The sequence below is a fragment of the Bos mutus genome, chromosome 7 (genome assembly GCF_027580195.1).
Source record: "Bos mutus isolate GX-2022 chromosome 7, NWIPB_WYAK_1.1, whole genome shotgun sequence".
In the NCBI taxonomy this organism is placed as follows: Eukaryota; Metazoa; Chordata; class Mammalia; order Artiodactyla; family Bovidae; genus Bos; species Bos mutus.
This window is the reverse complement of record NC_091623.1, coordinates 99,520,553-99,542,431: the sequence shown is the minus strand read 5'-3', so window position 1 is coordinate 99,542,431 and position 21,879 is coordinate 99,520,553. Positions and strand designations below refer to the sequence as shown.

The 21,879-nt window shown below is 39.6% G+C and overlaps 1 protein-coding gene and 1 non-coding gene across 7 annotated transcripts in view; one reads left to right on the top strand and one right to left on the bottom strand.

Moving 5' to 3' along the window:
• The window catches only part of FBXO38 (F-box protein 38), a 65,104-nt gene extending 50,589 nt beyond the window's left edge, over positions 1–14,515 (bottom strand). For 3 of the 6 annotated variants that reach the window (XM_070374574.1, XM_005902574.2, XM_005902575.2), the window contains exons 1-3: positions 14,389–14,515; positions 5,899–6,089; positions 1,715–1,848 (exon numbers count right to left, since the gene is read on the bottom strand). In XM_070374574.1, the coding sequence (XP_070230675.1) occupies positions 1,715–1,848; positions 5,899–6,026 (262 nt within the window). In that variant the 5' untranslated portion in view covers positions 6,027–6,089; positions 14,389–14,515. Of the gene's footprint in view, positions 1–1,714; positions 1,849–5,898; positions 6,090–10,357; positions 10,564–14,388 lie in introns of those variants that run through there. The other 3 variants (XM_014480392.2, XM_070374575.1, XM_070374576.1) reach the window with 3 other exon arrangements.
• Positions 14,516–14,683: 168 nt separating this feature from the next.
• The window catches only part of LOC102270211 (uncharacterized), a 162,024-nt gene continuing 154,828 nt past the window's right edge, over positions 14,684–21,879 (top strand). The window contains exon 1 of the transcript XR_011464925.1: positions 14,684–15,175. This is a non-coding gene — a transcript (uncharacterized protein). The remainder of the gene's footprint in view (positions 15,176–21,879) is intronic.

Genomic DNA, 21,879 nt, shown 5'->3' with positions numbered 1-21,879 from the left:
TAAAAATAATAATTTTCAAGAATAAAAGTTCCAAACCATTAAGTCTTACTACAGTTTTCAAAAGTTGTTCTAGTTGTACAGGGCTAGTCAAGATGTTGTGTAAACTCCAAATTTACAAATAATGAAGATTAAGAAGAGACCTCAGAGATTACCTGGTCTCTCTAATTATAACAATAGTCCTCATTATTGTTCTGTATAGTAACTCTACTGATTAAGCCATTCAATGTGTTAATCATTTCACATATCTACTCTCACAACCCAATAAAAAAGTTTATCACCCCATTAAAAAATATGAAAAATGAAATTACCTTTGCCAATGGCCATCCTCTTTTGTTGTGTATTACACATTGCCTCCCACCCAAGAATGGGTAAAGTTCCACATTTACACATTTGGTGGGAGAGTCCAAGAATATCACATAGGTAAACCATAAAATGCTTTATAAAAACCTTATTTAGTATTATTATATAGAGAATCAGGGTATAAACTCCAGAGACTAGACCCAAGTGGCACTAGCAAAGCAGGGTTAGTGAGATCTTATTTTAGGCTAGAGACTTTTGATTTCACTTTTTTACATTTGTTACACTGATGGGAAGCCTTGGGCTCACAGGTATTTATCACAGTCTAAAAGAAGCCAGCAATGTAAAAACACATTCTTCTCTAGTTTGATAAGGGGCAGAGATTTTCATTGGAAGACGGCACCACATGGGAGCTCTGCTATCCTGTCTCTTTAGTGCATTAACCCCATCTCCACAATTCCTACTGGCCTGCTGCTGCTGCTGCTAAGTCACTTCAGTCGTGTCCGACTCTGTGTGACCCCATAGACGGCAGCCCACCAGGCTCCCCCGTCCCTGGGATTCTCCAGGCAAGAACACTGGAGTGGGTTGCCATTTCCTTCTCCATCCTACTGGCCTAACCTCTGTTAAAGCAAAATAATAAAACAAATAACAGCCCTTTTCACATTGCCCCTAATTTTTTCTTTTCTCTATCTCTGCAATATGATAAATCCTCTTCCCTTACAAGAGCTTCTTTAAAGTATCTGAAGATAAACATCACACCAAGTCTTTGCAGTGTTCTTCAGAAAAAGATATAGTGATAACTCTGATCAAGTGACAAAATTATCAGTTGACTGATGAACTCTTAAAAGGCCTTGTAGCAACCCAAACTGAACAACATCTCAGTATTTCAGAGGCAGTCTGTTCTGTTCCTCATAACAGAACAGAGCAAGACAATAATCTCCTCAGCCCTTCACTTCTATTAAGCTCCCCACCACTCCAATTTGCCCAGCACCATGGCTTTAGCACATTTTCAAAATATCAAGATATGAATATTGTTGATCAAAGGTAGTTTAAAAAGACATTCAAAATTGCTAAGCATTAAAGTGGAGTACTTAAAGGACCGCTGTTAACTGAAAAGAAGCCTGATTAGCTCTTAATATTAATTCTTCCCTTTTAGGTGTGCTCCGCTTAACTAAAGTCATTGACTTTTTCCAGTGGTCTCTTTACCTGAGGTCCATTTTTTATGGTTAGGCTACTAACTTTTTTGAGTTCTTCACGTGCAAGGCCAAGGCATAATTTGAGAAAATTCCAAGACCTAATATAGACCTTCTAAAAGTGTTAGACTATCCCAAAGCAACAAGTAACTTTTGATATGAACACTATTATTAGTTTCCAGTGGGGCTCCACTCACTGTACATTACAGGCTAAATTTACTTACCACTTGGCATGTATTCCCACCATCGCCCTGCACAGAGATCTACAACCCTCACAACTCTCAGATACAGGGTGACTGCTTCCTTTAGCTTCCGGGAAAGACACTCCATACACATGATATCCTGCAGGGGGAGGTACCTTTGTAAGAGAAAGAAACCTGGATTTATCAAGTGGGTAATTACTTCATCTAACTGACAGGCTATTTTCTTCCTTCCTCCATTCTCCTGCCTCAAGTAAAATACAACCCTAGGAATATTTACCAGGTTTTAAGATTAAATACATAGGATTTTAAAAAAAAAAAAAAAGAAAAAAATTAGCAAATACTTAAGCATACAAAAAAACTGTTGAGCTCCCTCCATATAGCATTGTATAAATCCTGCCTTTCTCCTTATAAGAACAAAGAAAATCTAAAAGGAAAAAAAAAAGTCAGTACATTTCAAGGTATGGTGATATGGGAATATTAAAAAGATTAGAGAGAAATGATTAATTTAAACCTAACCTATATTATTTTATAGTTTTATAGAATCCATTTCCTAACGTGGCTAAAAATATTCCTTTCTGCTCCCGTTCACCACCTCAAAGAATCTCTACTATCTTCTTCATCAACAGATCTGTATACTAAGTTTACAGTGTACCTTTTTCCCTAGATCTTTTACCTTTTAATCCCATATTCTTTAAGTACTGCATAAGCATAAACTCATCTGAATTACAATTTTCTTTTTCCAACCTCCCCTGTTATCTGGTTCCTTCATGAAACTTTTCAACTAACCTCTACTTTTGTTCTGTTTCCAGTAATATGAGTATATTATATATTTTGAAAGATCAGAAAAATCTCATGTCTCTTTCTCAACAGACCCAGGTTAATTTAAGGGAAAAGAAAAAAGGCAAAGCTCCTCTTTATTGACCTGGTGTTGCATCACAGACACTGTACTATAGCCACTGTTTCATTTCACAACTTTGCAAGCTACGTTCTTTTCCTGTTTGCAACACAGCCCTCCCGCAATCCTTTTTCTTCCCTTCTCTGTTCTGCCGTGTTCCCCAGCCCCCCACCCATCCCTTTATGAATTGACTGGCCAGTGGAAGGCAGGGCAAAAGCTTTATGCTATTGTTAATCCCCTAGCTGAATGAATCCTTTAACATCTCTTACGTGTTCCCTTAACCCTACCTACACTTCTCTGAATGATTCCTTCATTATCTTCAAATTCCAGCCAAGTATACCTTGCTTTCTGCTAAAACTCTCATTGATATACTAGGTGCTACCATTATTCCACTTTACAAGTAGTGAAATTCATCAAAAAGCTAACCAGAAAAAAATGTCAACAGTTAGATAAGAGAGTGGAAGAGCATGGATGTCAACAGGTACATCTATTTCCTAAAAATTAAGCTAATTCTAAAGGAAAATCCAAGTATGCCTGCTGAATATTTCTCTGCTCTATTTCCCCCACCTATACCTGGCCCCTTTGCTTTCTCCTTTGTAACTATTTAAATAAAGCGAATAAAATAAAGTCAAATTTTCTACCAAAAAAAAATTATTGCCAACTTAATCTACAGTTTCTATTTCTCAGATATGCAAATAATTTTCAGAAACTACATTACCATGCATTTTATAAACAATGAAAAATTGAATTTGTTTTCTAAATCAACTTTTGCCACTAAAATCTTCCCCCATATCACTAATTTTTACCCAAAGTATTTGCCTTAGTTAATATTATTTAATATTACACTCCCTTGAAATAGAAACATTAGCAATTTTATGAAGATTAGATAAACAATGTATTTTTACTCCACAGATACATGGTTAAAAAGCTGGAGTTCAAAAGACGGATCAAACATGTTTTAGAAAAGATGTGTTTAACATGGCAGGTACAGCAAAGATTGGGTTTCTTTTAAGGAAACCATAGTTTTTTCTTATTTCATGAAAATATACTAAACAGTTAGTACAGGGCTACAAAAAGAATCTTCAAATAAAAACTTTAGAAGCCTAAAAAAATAAATGTTTATTTTTAGAATAAACATCTCAGACCAAATTCAAGCACTCAGCTTAGTTCACAGTTATCACTACATTCTGCCAATCTGCTGCATGTTTTTTTCATAAAAACTAGGGTACATCCTTCTACTTGATTCCACTCCTTCTACTGCCATATCCTGTTTGAACTGCAAAATCAAATCCACTATCAATTTATAATATGATCAAATAACTAGGGTACATCCTTGATTCCACTCCTTCTACTGCCATTTTGTGTTTGAACTCTAAAATCGAATCCACTATCAATTTAAAATATGATCAAATTTGTTCATAATATGTCCTACCATTAGTCAACAAACAACAAACACAAATCCCTATTTACCTATGCTCTCCTCTAGAATTTTAATAGTTTCATTGTTTAATTCAGTGAAACATTTAGAATACAGTTGTCAGCACGTACACCCATGGCTGATTCATGTCAATGTATAGCAAAAACCACAATATTGTAAAGTAATTAGCTTCCAATTAAAATAAATAAATTAATTTTTTAAAAAAGAATACAGTTGTCAGAGAGATAAGAACATGTTTTATTATTTTCTTCAAATAGTTTTTAGGCTGTGACATCATCACTGAATAATCCACTCAGCTTTTCTTCACTGACGTGAATACCTAGTCTGTCATAAACTGGATCCCCACATATATTTGAATCCACATATGGAGCCCATATATGGAGTCTGTTTTACCCAACTGGCTGGCTATCTTCTCCCATACCAAATCTTTAATTATTTTATAATTTAGAATACATTTGAACATCTGTCAGGGTCAGGCTATTTCTGGAAAATTTTGGCTACAGGATTTTTCCTGCCAGATTAACTTTAGTATCATCTTGCTATTTTCTTTTTTTTTTTAAAGGTTTATTAATTGGGCCTTCTATTACCAGACAGAACTGAACAAAAACTACACTGACAGAATAACAAACTGCAGAAGACAAAGACTGAGGCAAATTTATACTGAAAAAAAAAAATAAAGTGCCTAATGGTTCCCCAAAGTAACTCTATCACTATTTTATATAATCTGCAAATATTTAATAATTTTTTATAAATTGAAAACCTTTCTAGGAATTTCATATGTGGAAATTTCCCCTAAGTAAATAATCTAAAATAATCGAAAATTCAAATGTTTAGAGAAGTTAATTGCATTATTTAAGAGAAAAATTAGAAGTAATCCAGATGAAATATAAGAATAAAGGTAATTATATCATAGTAGAATAGAAAGCAGTGACTGAAATGATAAAGGCCATGTAGTAATATGAAAAAAAGGAACAACACAGTCATAATCACTAACATTTGCCAAGTATTTGTGTCATGCAGTGTATAAAGTGCTTTAAAAAATTATCTCAGATGGGACGGAGGTTCAAGAGAGAGGGGACATACATATATCCACGGCTGATTCATGTTGATGTTTGACAGAAAACAAAATTCTGTAAAGCAATTATCCTTCAATTAAAAAATAAACAAATTAAAAAAAATAATTATCTCACTGAATCCTCATAATAACATCTTTATATCTATCATTGGTCCACAGCTAGCAAATGAGACTCAAGAGTCAAACTTTGGTCTCTCATTCCAGAGACAAAATATGTTAAGAAGAACAGAGCAGGAGAAATTATGATGACAGAGTTTTTTGGTTGTCTTTTTGGATTTGTTTCTGGTTTTTGTAACAGTTGTTAAGTACAGTTTAGATAAAAATATAATTTTTAAAAAAGGTTTGGAAAAAAATTTGTCAAAACAATCTTAATGTGTACACTGCATATAGTGGTTATTATTTCACAAAACTTTTTTTTCCATTTACTTACATATATGTGCACACTGAGCAAAATGTTGTTTCTTACTGTGGACTGTAATCAAAAAGTCAGAAACACTGTCTTATGCTGTACACAAATGGTACTGTAATAATAAAAGTCAACAAGTCTATCAGTCAATAGGAATTCTAAGAAGCCTGGAATGTTAACCATCTAGATAATTTCTGCCCAACAGAACTTTCTGCAACAAAGGAACGTTCTTCACTGTCTGTGCCATCCTATACAGTAGCCACTAGCCACACCAGATCTGTAATTTAAACACCACATGTAGGTAGTGACTACCATACTGGACAGACAGCTCTAGGATTTGCTTCTACCTATAAATTCCAGGTAGGTGAAAATCAACCAAACAAAACCTTACCTAAAAATATGGCAAAGCACTTCATGTGAAAGTTGATTCATATAGTCCTTTGTTTCATCGGATACTGCTTCCTCAGGAATTTCATTATTCACGAGACACGTTTTAACACTTTTCTTTCGTGGACCCATTGCTGTGTTATCTCCAGGATCAAAGAGCAAATCTCCCCTCTTGGTTACTTGATTTCAAAGCACCTGAAAGCAACCAGTGATTAGAGGAGACTAAAACATGCCAAACCCAGACAGAAATTATCCTTATAAAACACAGATAAAACAATGTCTATTCTAGAATACAGACACACGACAGTGGTGCTATTACAATGATACAGGCTACATTCAAATTAACAAAAATATTACACAAAAGGCACAGAGTATCTTTTTTTCTGAAGAGAAGTAAAGGTTAAAAACTAATTATTTAGAATGAGCAAAAATCCAAAGAGTAGGGAGTCTTGAATTCTATTTGTACTGTTGCTTCCTAGCTAATTCACTCAATTTCTCCACATGTGTAAGGTAAGATCATTAAACTAGATACAGGTGCTTATGATTCTAGGATTGCCCTTAACAGCAGAAAGTAGAAGACTCTTAGATTCTAGTCCTGGGTCAGCCCAGATTATTTCTATGAACTTGGAACCACTGTTTAAATTCTCCCACCAGTAACAGTGAGGGGATCCAATTCCACCAGCGGGTCACATATCCCTTTAAGAACTTAATTAAAAAATAATAACCTTTTCCACAAAAAACAAAACCCCAAAAAAACTGCTTAATTTTATATGCAACTTCAGAAGAAGAATAAAACTACCCTTCTCCTCTCTCTCTCCCATAAATATTAAGGAGCAGAAGTTAATTCACTTTTGTATTAAATGCATGTATGGTTTGTTTGAGGGAAGGAGGAGGTGATGCAAGGGACAAAGGAGGAAGAACACAGTGGGGGAAAAGAGAAAAGTCAGATGAGTGAACTTCCGCCTAGAGGTTTGTTTTATTTTGTAGGTTAGGTTAAGAGAGAACTATGTGAAAAGTGTCCTTTTTTTTAATATATAAAATCTTTATTATTTTCTGATTATAAAGTTACTGTGTGCTCATTATAGAAAGTCTGTAAAGTACAGAAAAGTATAAAGATGTAGAAAAGTTACACCACTCAAGGCAACTGGTGTATTTCCTTCTAATCGTTTTTTCTGTGCATGTTTTAACCTGGTTGAGCTCATATATATATATAGTTTTACTTGTTCCCTGGTGACTCAGACGGTAAAGCGTCTGTCTACAATGCGGGAGGCCTGGGTTCGATCCCTGGGTCGGAAGATTCCCTGGAGAAGGAAATGGCAACCCACTCCAGTACTCTTGCCTAGAAAATCCCATGGACGGAGGAGCCTGGTGCAGACTACCGTCCATGGAGTCGCAAAGAGTCAGACACGACTGAGCAACTTCACTTCACTTACCTGTTCATGTAAAATAATCACTCAACATGAGAAAAATTTCCTGTGCTATTAAAATCCTATTTTTTAGTAACTGAATTTGAATAGAAAGTGAATATATAGCAAAATTTACTGAACTGTTCTTCTATTACTGAATATTGACTGTGCTGTGCTCAGTCACGTCCATGTGGTCTCTTGTGACCCCGCTGGACTGCAGCCCACCAGACTTCTCTGTCCATAGAACCCCCCGGACAAGAATAATAGTGTCATTTAAATAGTATTATGAATTATCTCTGGTAAAATTCTGAAAAATTAGCTGCACTCAAAGTGAGAGAACTCTAGAGTTCAGAGCTTAAACTTAATCATGTTACAGTGATGCAAAGAATTGCTGCTGCAAATCTGTCAGTCTCTCATTTACAGGGATTGCTCCCTTTTATGCACCAGTGTTTTTTCTTAATTATATTGGTATACCAAAAGTTTCTGAAGTGGACCACGTGCTTCCATTTTCTTACAGAGATGAGTCAATAAAAGCATCCCCTTTTCTTGATGACCTGAAGTGATCAATATGAATATACATGATATTCTGCAATATATTCTCAGGGATTAGTGAACCATATGGAGTTCCTGGGGTTCCTTTGCTTCAGCAATGGGAGAAAGCTACAAGGCTAAGTGAATTCTTGTATTTTTGTGTGTGCATGTGTGTGTATGCTCTGGTCTCTTCTTCTCTCACTGAATGGCTATGCACTGTGAATTATGGCAGGTGTCAGCATGCTTGCTTCTCTCTGCACTCCACCCAAGCACACACACAAACCTCTTAATTTGCTGCTTCTAATCAGCTATGGCCTGGAAAACCAAAGAAATAAATTTTTAGAATTGTGGATGGATTAATATTAAAATGAACTTAGTACTATGGCTTGAAGGAATTCTACAGAGTAGGTACATGAGCTACAGTTCACTGAATTTGTTTTTAAAGAAATATATACACATGATCAAACAGAAACCAAATCAGCCTACAAGAAATCCTAGTTTCCAGAGTATAAAGTCTTTCCAATCTGATCAAGCACCTTTCCAATCTCATCTTTCACTTTTACCACTTGCTCATTCCAGCCACACCAATCTCAGTTCATGCATTTATTTAACATTCATCTTTTATTCCTAATAAGCACTAACTCCAGCTATAAAGTCCTTCCTTCCCCTTTCTTTTTCTTTTTGCTAGAAAGGCATTATTCTAAAGGCATTATTCAAAATCTAGTTTAAACGTTAGGTTCTCTGAGAAAACGTCTCCTACTAAAACTTCTCTTCTGAGGTCCCTGTAATACTTCACTAACATATGCTTCTCCCATAGCAACTTGGATAGTATTTTACTGATTATGTCTCTGCCAGGAAAAGGAAAAGAATCTCAATCTCCTGCCACCGGGTGATGACAAGTCCTCGTTCGTAGTAAATCATACATCTAATGTGTAACTATCCATCATCTTTCCATTCTTCCATATGTGTTCAGCAGCAAAGCTGCTAAGAACCATTTCATGCTCCTATGAGCATTCTATTTGCCACCACAGCACTCAACGATCTCAGCAACAAGCCTGTAACCCTGGCAAAAATATAATCACACTCCAGTAAGAACACAAAATAGCTACCCCTGAGGCATTCAAACACGGTGACAAGACTATTAATCAGTACAGACCCATCCAACCATGGATTAATTCTCCAGTTATGTTATTTAGCACCTGCATGTATGGATGTGAGAGTTGGACTGTGAAGAAGGCTGAGCGCTGAAGAATTGATGCTTTTGAACTGTGGTATTGGAGAAGACTCTTGAGAGTCCCTTGGACTGCAAGGAGATTCAACCAGTCCATTCTGAAGATCAGCCCTGGGATTTCTTTGGAAGGAATGATGCTAAAGCTGAAACTCCAGTACTTTGGCCACCTCATGCGAAGACTTGACTCATTGGAAAAGACTCTGATGCTGGGAGGGATTGGGGGCAGGAGGAGAAGCGGACGACAGAGGATGAGATGGCTGGATGGCATCACTGACTCGATGGACGTTGAGTCTGAGTGAACTCCGGGAGTTGGTGATGGACAGGGAGGCCTGGCGTGCTGTGATTCATGGGGTTGCAAAGAGTCTGACACGACTGAGCGACTGATCTGATCTGATCACCCTTTACACCCTCACCTTTGCTAACTCTAATCATGCATGGATACCATGTTCTTGACTTCATCCTTTAAGTAAAAATCTTTCTTGGCTCTTCATCCTCCTTTTACTAAGTGGTGTAGATCTGCTACCCTCATCTTATGATTCCACTTTTTATCGCTCCTTATTTTGCAATACTGAGGTTTTGTGTGAATCAGATTTGGTAGCTCCAGTGCACAACATACACTTGAAGTTTTAAACAAATAGACTGCTCCTTAAATATCACAGAGTTTATATAATTTCCCTCGTTTAGAACTCAGAAAAATATTTACTCAGATATGACATTATACATTATAGAAAGGTCAGGTTAGGTCTCCAGCAAGCCCACAAAGATCCATTTAACCTAATATGCATTAACACTAACTACCAAAGATCCTAAGTTAGTAGGACTGTAACAAAACTTTAGGTGAAATTGTATATATAGTTCCCATATCAAGTCTAGAATTGAAAACTTGGTCACAGAGCTACTTATTTGTCAGCAAGTGGAGTAGTGATGCCCCTGCTACAAACCTTCAGTGGGGAAGGGACTGGTGGAGATGAACACCTAGGGGCTTAAAGCTCAGGACCCATACCTAGGGGAAATTGCCAAGTCCTCTCCAGTCCCAGTAGTGCTCCTGGCAGTTTAAGGACATTAAAGACTTCTTCAAAGACTCAATTCTTTTCCCTCACCACCACTCAAACTTTACTGAAAACAAACAACAACAACCAAAACACCCCACACAACTGTTTCAACTGAAGCTGGCTTCATCATCACTTGAGTGAAATACATGACTAGACTATGCTGAGAGCATTTAATCCTAAGCACTGAGTACATGGGTCTGGTATCCCTGTTTGAGAAGAAAACACTATGAAAGACATAGAGACCTAGTGATGATGAAGTCTCTTATATGTGCACTCTCTCTCTCTGCTGCTTGTCTTTCAGTGGAATGAAGGATAAAAGCAGGTGACAGCAGAAAACTACGATGACTAGCCTTCTATGTCTTGGTTTCCTCCTACCCTTCTCTCCAAAATATCACCACTTGTCACTTGAGAAACTCAGCAACGTAGGAGCGGTCCAAAACAGCAATAGGCTGAAAGGGGAAAAGAGGGAAATTCCAGTTATCAGCAGTAGATAAAGATGACACATAGGAAAAGTTTAGCAGAGGAGTTATGGAGGGTAAGAAAAGGTGAGTATAAATAACGAGTACAAATATATAGAGACTATTATTTGCAGCAACAGGTGTTATTTGGGGAGGATTCCCAGGTGGCACAGTGGTAAAGAATCTACCTGCTAATGCAGGAGACACAAGAGATTCGGGTTTGATCTGTGGGCCGGGAAGATCCCCGGAGTAGGAAATGGCAACCCGCTCTTGTATTCTTGCCTGGAAAATCCCATGGACAGAGGAGTCTGGCAGGCTGCAGTCCATGGGGTCGCATGCAGCCCCTAGGTGGAAGAGTCAGTCACAACTGAGCACACGCACACAAGTTCTGGAGGCTAAGACTCTAAACCTCTAAGAAATGTCATTCAATGACAAAACTCATTTTCAAGGAAAGTTAAAAGGTGAAGGGTCCCTCAGAGATTAGTCACACAGTTCTTAATTTTTTGTGGATCATAAACCCATTCGGGACTATGACAACAGTTGTACATCCCCCAAAGAAAAAAACAAAACACTTTGAGACTCAAATACTTTCAGGGGCTTCACAGCGACACGCAAGCTCTTTAACAGGATGCTATCCAAACTTGGTTCCTCAATTTTTAGATGGACAAACAGAACCAGCGGGTGTAAGTCACTTTCCAAGGGCATATATTAAGCGTCAGAGTTTATGCTGGGATTCAGATTTTTCAGCCTACACTGTATAACCTGTCATCAAGGCAGTCCTCTGCACCTCAGCTGCCTGCCGCATTCCAGAACTATGCCCCAGTGCTTGGAGACGCACTTCTTGATGCTGTGATAAAACTGCTGACCACACCCTCCTTCACAAATTAGAGCCCGTGGTCCATCTAATTTGATTCCTACACAATAGCCTACAGAAGCCCTGGGTCTCTACAGTCATCCTGTAAAAGCTGTGTAGCAGACTTTAGCCGAAGGAAGCGTCGTTTTTGTTCTAGTGATCCAAGTACATTCTAACTAACGATAAGTCTGAGTTGTTTCTGAGTATTCTTTAAATTTGAGAAACTCGACAAGGGAAGGAAGGTCCTTTTCATTAACACAGTTTCTTAGGCTGCTTCGTTCCTTGCAACCTGCCAGTTCAAGTTTCCCTCTATCCCAAACTAGACTACCTATCCTCTACTAATTTAATTCACTCTGGTTGCTCCCAAGTTTATCCCTCTCTTTTAAACCTTAACCCTCAAGGCTATTTCTACCACTTGCTGAGGAGCACCAACATTTCCTTGCTTGCAAACATCATTTCCCTTTTTATTCTCTATTCCCATTAGAGAAGTTTTAACACTTATTGTACACAATTCTATCATTGATACCTATAAAAAGTCCTACATAAGTCCACTCCTTTACTCCCTAAATGTCCAATTTAGAAATCTTCTTATACCTGTTCCATCTTGTCAACATCCTCTTCCATCTCTCTTATTCTAATTACTCTCTTCCTCAGGTCACACTGGACCCTCCAAGGTACATGTTTGTCTCTTACTAACGTACTTTATAAGGAAGAGATAAACTGACTTATCTTACAATTAATTAGAAAACTTAGGGACCTCTGCTTTTTCAGACTTTCACAATACTGAATCAATTTCCCATTCTGTATCTAATTAATAACAATTTTTTGGAGAAACTCCTTTTTTAAAACTTGCTATTATCAATCTGTCCATCCATCCAACCATCCCCTCACTTGATTATTTTTTTATTGCCTACTAGGTGCTGCTGCTGCTGCTAAGTCGCTTCAGTTGTGTCCGACTCTATGTGACCCCATAGACGGCAAAGCCTTTCCTCCCACTGAAGCTCCACCGTCAAGGGCTCCTCTGCCCCTTAGGTTTCTAACACCTTTCTTTAGTTGTTGTTTTGCTTCAGTTTGCTCATATCAAAGTAATATTGTATGTCACTTAATCTGACACCATTCCTCACAGATCTTCCGTCTACCACCTAGAACAGCCTCTCCTGCCTAAAGAAATGCTGCACCATATCCACCAAGCTGCTCAGATAAAAAACAAACAAATAAGAAAAACAGAATTACAGTGCTGAAAATATCTAGGAATCATCCAGTCGAATCTTTCATTTTCCAAATAAGGAAAGTGAGAACCAGAGAGGTAAGCTGGCTTGCCAGAAAGTATCAGTGCTGTAACAAGGTACCAGTACCGGTGCTGTCTGTATCTTTAACTCAAGTCCAGTTTTATTTCACTATGTCACTTTACTATAATCTGGCTTTTCCTTTTTCTTCTTTTCTATATCTTAGTATCTTTTTTTTAACTAAAGAGTATACCTCCAGGGACACAGTCATTTAAACAAACACACACAAAAGTTTACGCAAAGAGGACATACGAATCACAGCATGACAAATTTTAAAGAGAAAGAGCCCTGGTGATAACAACCTAGACCAGTAATTGTCAAAAATGAGATTTAAAAATTAGAAACACAGATTTTTCTATCTATATGGCTACATAATATGTACCCTCCATATCTCACCTTTCCCCTCCCCCAGAAAACCATGGATCTATAGTTATTATTTTATTCATTTGTGCAGTTGTTGTTTTGTTGTTTAGTCACTAAGTCCTGCCGGACTCTTTGTGACCCCATGGACTGTAGCCTGCAATGCTCCTCTGTCCATGGGATTTCCCAGGCAAGAAAGAATACTGCAGTGGGTTGCCATTTCCTTCTCCTAGGGATATTTCTGACCAAGGGATCCAATCTGCGTTTCCTGCATTGGCAGGAGCGTTCTTTACCGCTCAGCCTGCAGAGTATGAGAAAAGGGATTAAGAACCTGTGACCTAATCTAACTAATTCATTTGTCTGATGAGAAATCTCCAGTCGAGAGAAAGGAAGGTATTTGCCCAAAGTAAGTAAATCAGCAATTTAAGAGCAGTTTTAAGACAAAGGTCTGTTTTTCACATTTGCGTGTTTTACACTGCTGATATAGGTTCAAAAAACAGTCTTCAGGACAGAGCTTTTCAGAGCACAGGAAACACAGCAAGCTTCCTAACTGCCCAGGTGCCCTTGGTTGGCTTGGTGTCTGGAAACAAATATGGTAGACACCTCTGATAAATCATCTTCTGGTTACCCAAAAAAAAAAAAGAGATGCTTTCAGGCGTGTTTCTAAGGAAAGTGTCCTTAAAAGAGAGTTGAGATTCTGACTTTTGAGTTCGGAGGGGCATGAAACGCACCCAACACCCTCATTTTACAGATATGTAAGCCGTGCCACAGAGAGGGTAATGGAAATGGGCAAGGTCAGAGTGAGTCGGTGGACGAGGTAACACTAGAACTCCGGGCTCCCTATCCCCCGGTTGGCCGCCTCTCACAGATGTATTCACCGCCTCCTGCTCGGATAATCCCCTCAGTAAGCTGACTACAGGCTTTAATTCACAGGTTAAAACACTGACTTAACATTAAAATCGTGGAATTTGTGACGCCCAGAGTACGACGGGGTCCCAGAAGGTAGCCGGGCCAAAACTCTCATTTTGTTCAGGAAATCGAGATTCATAGAAAGTGCTATATGCCGGGATCTTGGGCAAAGTTCAGGCAAGGTGGCAAACGCCGCCACCAGGGCCTCGAAGACCAACCACTACAAACCCAATCTACTACAAACCCAATCCCGGCTTTTCGAGGAGCTCTAGGCCCGAAAAGGGCCGGAGACCGAGAGCCCAACCGGTCGAGGGCCCTAGAGCCCGATCCAGCCGCCTCCACCCGCTGTACGCACCCCGGGCTCTGTAGTTCGCCGCCCGCCCCATGCCAACCCGGCCGCCGCCTCACCTATGCCAGCCCTCCGTTTGTTGTACTGGTGAAAGGGGAGGGAGAAACGCGACAAACACTTCCCGCGGACCCCACCGCCGGGACACTTCCGCTTCCGCCGCCCCTCGGGCACTTCCGGAATGTTGGCATCCGGGGCTTGGCCCATTCCCTGTGCCCATGTTGGATGTGAGGCTCGGGCGTCCAGGCCTGGCAGCCATGTTAAGCGTGGCTTTTGGGTAAACTCGCGGCAAGTCCTTCATTCACGTGACAGCGTTACCACGCCCGAAGTGTGTAGCGTCTGCCGCCGGATAAATAGTCCAGGTTCTGCGGTTTGCTTCTAGGTGGCTTTGGTGCACTTTTCAGGGTTTCGCGTTTTTCGGTTGCAAAGTAGCTAAATTCCGGTAGAGACTTTTTTCCAAAACTTACTTACCTGAAAAACAGAAAAACTTTTTTTGGCGAGGGTGAGGTGGGGTAAAAACGTCAATGTTAAGTCTGCTTTTCTCTACATTTGGGACATTGTGTATGTACGTACTTTACAGTATTTTATAGTTTCCAAAGGATTTCCTCATCTTTGTCTAATTAAACACTCGCCACGACCGTGACGTATTGGTAGGAGTTAATTTGACCCGTTTTTTTCCTTACAAAAACTACCTTCAGAGAGGGTGTGGACTGAAAAAAAAGAAAACAAACCAAAAAAACCCCACAGCCTAGAATTAGGGAATTACTTTTTATTCAGCGCACTGGCTGAGGACTTAAGCTAGCTGTGGAGATGGCCTCTCAGATGTCTGCGAGTGACTGTTGTGAAGAGGTAAGGCATGCAGATGTGTAGGAGTTTGAAAAAGAAAAAAAGCAGGTAGTTGAACGTGAAAATATTACTTCTCGTTAAAGAAACAAAATGTCAAATTAATGAATTTAGCTCTTTTTTATGTATGAGGTAATATGTGAATCTGGGCTTTATGAAGTCATTCTCTTGATATGTACCTTAGGTTTCTAGGGTCTATAATCCTGTTTTTCTCCGAACTGAATCTCGGTAGGATGCACCTTTAGGCACAGCTGCAGTGACTGATGGCTCCATGACCGCAACAGTCTTTAACCGAAATGACACGAACCATTGTATGTCTGCAGAGATAACTGCGCAGTGTCACACAGCTAGACTGAAACCAAATTTTTTTGCCTTCCAAATGCCTTGCCCCTAAATATGGGTGACCCTTGATCAACTCTGGGGTTAGGGGTCAAAAATTTGAGTGTAAGTTTACAGTAGGCCTTCCCTACTGCAGTCCACATCTGTGGGTTCAAGCAACCACAGAGTGAGTACTCATTCTGTGACCTTGAGATGTCAACTCTAAGCTTCGGGTTTGTTAGGAAAAAAGGGATGTCGTTATGGTAAGTACATACAAAACCACCGCAGAATTTAGTGGCTAACCATAATTTGTTAGGATTCTGGGAGTTGACTGGGTTCAGTTGGGCAGTTGTAAATTGGGGTTACATGCATTTGATGTTAAATGTCGGCTGAGACTTTTCACTGCAAATTCAAATGGAAGTTGCATCATGGACAATTTAGTCTGCAAGCCCTCTAGGGCCTCAGCTTAAACTATCTGTCAGAGTACCTACACATGCTTTATCCTTCTGGTTTGGATTTCTCACAGCAGAGTGCTGGGTTATGATAGCGAGCACTCAGAAATAGAGTAGAAAGTGAGCTGTTCCAAGCAGTACAGGAGGAAACTCAAGGACAGGACTTCAAATGATTCAGCCTTGGGAGTCCCAGAAGTCATTTCTGTCACATTCTGTTGGTCAAGGAAGCCACCCAGATTCAAAATGAGAAGGGTAAGATTCCACCTCTTAATTTAATGAGTAGCTAAAGATTGAGGGTCCATCTTTAACTGTTTTTTGGTGGGGGAGAGAGATGTAGATTTTATTAGCACAGGCTTCAAAAAGGAAGGCTAGTAGCCCCACCAGTACAGTCTTGAGGGTGTACCTTAGTGATTCCTTACATGATTTATTTTTAATTGTAAAATATACATGGCTTCCCTGGTGACTGAGTGGTAAAGAATGCACCAGCCAATGCGGGAGTCACAGGTTCCACCCCTGGATCTGGAAGATCCCTTAGGGAAGGAAATGGCAACCCACTCTAATATTCTTGCCTGGGAAATCCTATGGACAGAGGAACCTGGTGGGCTCCATTCAGTCCATGGGGTCCCCAGAGTCAGACACGACTCAGGAACTAGATCACCACCACCAAAATATATGTAAAAAAATTTAGTATTTTTAACCAATTTTGAGTGTACAGTGGCATTAATTCATTGGCATTAAGACTATTTACATTGTTATGTGACTACATCACCATCCACCACCAGATTTTTTTCATCTTCCCTTCCATTTGTCCTAAACAATTCCCACCTGCTGCAGCCCAGCCCCTGGCAACCACCATTCTACTCTCTCTCTGTACCCATATAAGTAGGCTCATACAGTATGTCCTTTTTGTTTGTTTTTTTCCACTTAGCATAATATTTTCAAGGTTCAGCTATGCTGCAGCATGTGTCAGATTTTTTTTCCTTTTTAAGACTGAGTTATATTACGTTGTATGCATATATCATATTTTGCTTGTTCATTCATCCATCAACTGACATTTGGATTGCTTCCCACATGTCTGTTGTAAATAGACATTGTGAATAATTCTTCAATGAATATTAGTGTGCAGGTGTCTTTTCTTTCTTTCCATTATTTTGATATATATCCCAAAGTGGGATGGTTATATCATATAGAAATTCCATTTTTAATTTTTCCATAGTAGTTACACCATTTTACATTCTCAGCAACAGTGCACAAGGGTTCCAATTTCTCAACGGCCTTTCTTTCTTTTTTTTTGTGAGATAATGTTCGTAATCCACTAAGAAGAGTGCCTCAGTTCAGTTCAGTCACACAGTCATGTCCAACTCTTTGTGACCCCATGAATCGCAGCATGACAGGCCTCCCTGTCCATCACCAACTCCTGGAGTTCACCCAAACTCATGTGCATCGAGTCGGTGATGCCATCCAGCCATCTCATCCTCTGTCATCCCCTTTTCCTCCTGCCCCCAATCCCTCCCAGTATCAGGGTCTTTTCCAATGAGTCAACTCTTTGTGTGAGGTGGCCAAAGTACTGGAGTTTCAGCTTTAGCATCATTCCTTCCAAAGAACACCCAGGACCGATCTCCTTCAGAATGGACTGGTTGGATCTTCTTGCAGTCCAAGGGACTCTCAAGAGTCTTCTCCAACACCACAGTTCAAAAGCATCAATTCTTTGGCACTCAGCTTTCTTCACAGTCCAACTCTCACATCCATATATGACCACTGGAAAAACCATAGCCTTGACTAAACGGACCTTTGTTGGCAAAGAAATGTCTCTGCTTTTCAATATATTATCTAGGTTGGTCATAACTTTCCTGCCAAGGAGTAAGCGTCTTTTAATTTCATGGCTGCAATCACCATCTGCAGTGATTTTGGAGCCCACAAAGATGAAGTCTGACACTGTTTCCACTGTTTCCCCATCTATTTCCCGTGAAGTGATGGGACCAGATGCCATGATCTTCGTTTTCTGAATGTTGAGCTTTAAGCCAACTTTTTCACTCTCCACTTTCACTTTCATCAAGAGGCTTTTTAGTTCCTCTTCACTTTCTGCCATAAGGGTGGTGTCATCTGCATATCTGAGGTTATTGATATTTCTCCCGGCAATCTTGATTCCAGCTTGTGCTTCTTCCAGCCCAACATTTCTCATGATGTACTCTGCATATAAGTTAAATAAGCACATAGCAAATATTATGAAAAAGTTAGCTGTTACTATTTGATTGTTCAGAGGCTCTTCTTTTCCCTTTTTTCTCAGCAGTGTTTGAAGTTTCAAGGACTGAATTCTTAGCATGTGGTTTTTCTGAAGTTCACTTTCAAAGCATCTTAAAATTTTCCAAGTTACATAAGGAAATACTGTGAAAGGATGTTGTAAGTAGGTGTATGCTTAGTGAATTGCACTATCAAAACCAAACACAAGGTGGTAGATTAGGCGTGTGCACATGCGGGGACACACACATACACAAAAGGAGAAAAGAAAAAGTTTCATGGGTAGCTTTTATAAACATAAGGCCTGCTACTGCTGCTAAGTCGCTTCAGTCGTGTCTGACTCTGTGCGACCCCATGGACTGCAGCCTACCAGGATTCTCCATCCCTGGGATTCTCCAGGCAAGAACACTGGAGTGGGTTGCCATTTCCTTCTCCAATGCATGAAAGTGGAAAGTGAAAGTGAAGTCGCTCAGTCAAGTCTGACTCTTAGCGACCCCATGGACTGCAACCTACCAGGCTCCTCCATCCATGGGATTTTCCGGGCAACAGAACTGGAGTGGGGTGCCATTGCCTTCTCCCAACATGAGGCCTAAGTGAGCATAAATAAATAAGGCCGTTTATTTCATTTTTAATTTGGACCATACTGTTCAAGGTTACATCTCAAGAAAGTGAATAGATTTAGAAACTTCAGAAGCTCAAAAAGTTTAAGTAATAAAGTCTTACTGTGTTTTCCCTGTCAACTGCATTGAGTGCTGATCTTTTAGCCAGCTCTCTAGAGATGTGAGAGTAAAGAAGATATTTTTTATAACAAGAGATGTTTGAAATGCCAAGAACTATTTACCGTGAGCCAGCATTTACTAAAAGGCTGTGTGGGGCCTGAGAATATTGTTAGACTGTTAGGGCTGCAGAGATGACTATGTAGCAGTTTCTGCTCCTAAGCAATCTGGGAGACATCTACAAAGAACACTTAAGTGAAGTTTGGGAACCCCTGGCCCAGTGGAATGTCAGGATACCCGAGCAGTACAGAGAACAGAGTCCAGGCTCTGTGCAGCTGTGCTTGAAATAGTAATTACAAACACCCAGTTCAGCTCACTTTTCCTTCCCCCACAAGCTTGTGTCACTACTTCTTTTTCTTTTTTTTAAATTTTATTTTATTTTTAAACTTTACATAATTGTATTAGTTTTGCCAAATATCAAAATGCATCCGCCACAGGTATACATGTGTTCCCCATCCTGAACCCTCCTCCCTCCTCCCTCCCCATACCATCCCTCTGGGTCGTCCCAGTGCACTAGCCCCAAGCAGCCAGTATCCTGCATCGAACCTGGACTGGCTTCTCGTTTCATACATGATATTTTACATGTTTCAATGCCATTCTCCCAAATCTTCCCACCCACTCCCTCTCCCATAGAGTCCAAACTACTTCTTAATTAGGTCTCTCTGTCTCATCATCCTGGCTCTAGTATCTCACTTGCAAATTCTTAATGTTTTGTTTTTTCATTGTTTAATCTCAATGTCTCTCTACCAGTCATTTTAAATACATCATTATGTTTAATCCCTATGAATTCTGTGAGGTAAGTGTTGTTTACCCCATCTTACAGGTAACGTAACTCAGGTTCAGAGAGGTTAAGTATTTTGCTAAAGTTCACACAGCTAGCAAATAAAGAGAATCACTGTGAAATTTTAGCTATCTTACTTCAAAATCCATATTCCTCCTGTGCAGTCTTGTAATTTTTCCTCCAAATAACAATCTGATTAATTTTCTTAAAGCACACAAGGAATGTGTCAATGGCTCATTTTTTCTTAAACTTTAAACCTTAAAGCATACATTTATTTCTTGTTGATCGGAATTCCAAGGCCCAGTATGCCTTGGTTGCAGTCTAGCATTTCAGTCTCCTTTTGCTGCATATAGGACACACGGGAATCAGTTTCCCCTCACATACTCTATGACTCTCCTGACCTTGACTAAATGAGCAAGTTGCCCCCCGATTAGTAGAAGGTGAATTAACCTCATTCAGCTGTCACAAGGAAAGAAATGAAAAGTGCTGAAGGACTGGGCCCACCCAAATGAGCCTCATACTGGGATGGAAACTGATGGTCCTTACATTCCAAAAGTAACAGGTAGAAAGCAGGTGTAGTTTTCGAACGCTGGTTGTATTTTGAATCTGACATGGTTCATTAATTCATTCAACAAATATTTTCTGAGTGCTTGCTCTCAGGGGAGGCACTGGACTAGTCGCAAAGAAACAAACAATGATAAGTGGATATATTTCTTCCTGCAGTTTGGTCAAGGGAGTCAGGCAAACATCCAGATGAATCAATTTCTCAAACATAAACAGATAGGGGGGTGGGTATACAGTTAAGCTTAGTTGATGAAGGAATTAATGAAAGGATAATTGTACTCAATTTTTGCTTTTAAGTACTTCAGTTATAACAAAATTCTTTCCAAATGTTACAGCTCTATTCGGTTAAACATAAATGTGGCAAATGACAACTTCTCAAAGCGCCAAATAATACAGACTTAATAAAATTTTTATTCTCTTAAAATTATAAATTTAAATCAATAGTTAAAGATTTCAAATTGGAATCACACAATTCATCCATCATATTCTTTACTGTTATATTTTCTTAAAATATCTATATTTTAAATTATAATTATTTGTAGACTATTTCTTAACCCAAACTACAATATAGATGTGATTTATTCCTCATTTCTATGCTTAAATTTAATATTTTTGTGGTTATAATTACTTAAAAATTTCAACTCCCCATATTGGCAGATTGTAGTTGCATATTGATGGGGAGTAGCTAAGCCCCATGATTTCCCTTCTTCCCACCCCAACCCTTTTCCTTTTGGCTCTCAAGCTATGAGGACACATGACTAGGGTGGTAACAGCATTAAATCATCATGTAGATGGAATCTGTATGGGAGATGACAAAACCAGCATTCTGTGCAATTCATAGACTAGCAGAGGTCAGAGGTGGACAGTAAGACTCCTTGCGTTACTTAAGTCAGGGGATACTGCTGATCTTGAATTAAGACCATGGGTCCTCTTAATTGCATGAATCCACCCATTTCTTGTTTGACTTAGGCTCAGTTCAGTTCAGTCCCTCAGTTGTGTCCGACTCTTTGCGACCCCATGAATCGCAGCACGCCAGGCCTCCCTGTCCATCACCAACTCCCGGAGTTCACTGAGACTCACATCCATCGAGTCAGTGATGCCATCCAGCCATCTCATCCTCTGTCGTCCCCTTCTCCTCCTGCCCCCAATCCCTCCCAGCATCAGAGTCTTTTCCAATGAGTCAACTCTTCACATGAGGTGGCCAAAGTACTGGAGTTTCCGCTTTAGCATCATTCCTTCCAAAGAAATCCCAGGGCTGATCTCCTTCAGAATGGACTGGTTGGATTTCCTTGAAGTCCAAGGGACTCTCAAGAGTCTTCTCCAACACCACAGTTCAAAAGCATCAATTCTTCGGCGCTCAGCCTTCTTCACAGTCCAGCTCTCACATCCATACATGACCACAGGAAAAACCATAGCCTTGACTAGACGGACCTTTGTTGGCAAAGTAATGTCTCTGCTTTTGAATATGGTATCTAGGTTGGTCATAACTTTCCTTCCAAGGAGTAAGCATCTTTTAATTTCATGGTTGCAGTCACCATCTGCAGTGATTTTGGAGCCCAGAAAAATAAGTTTCAGTTAGAT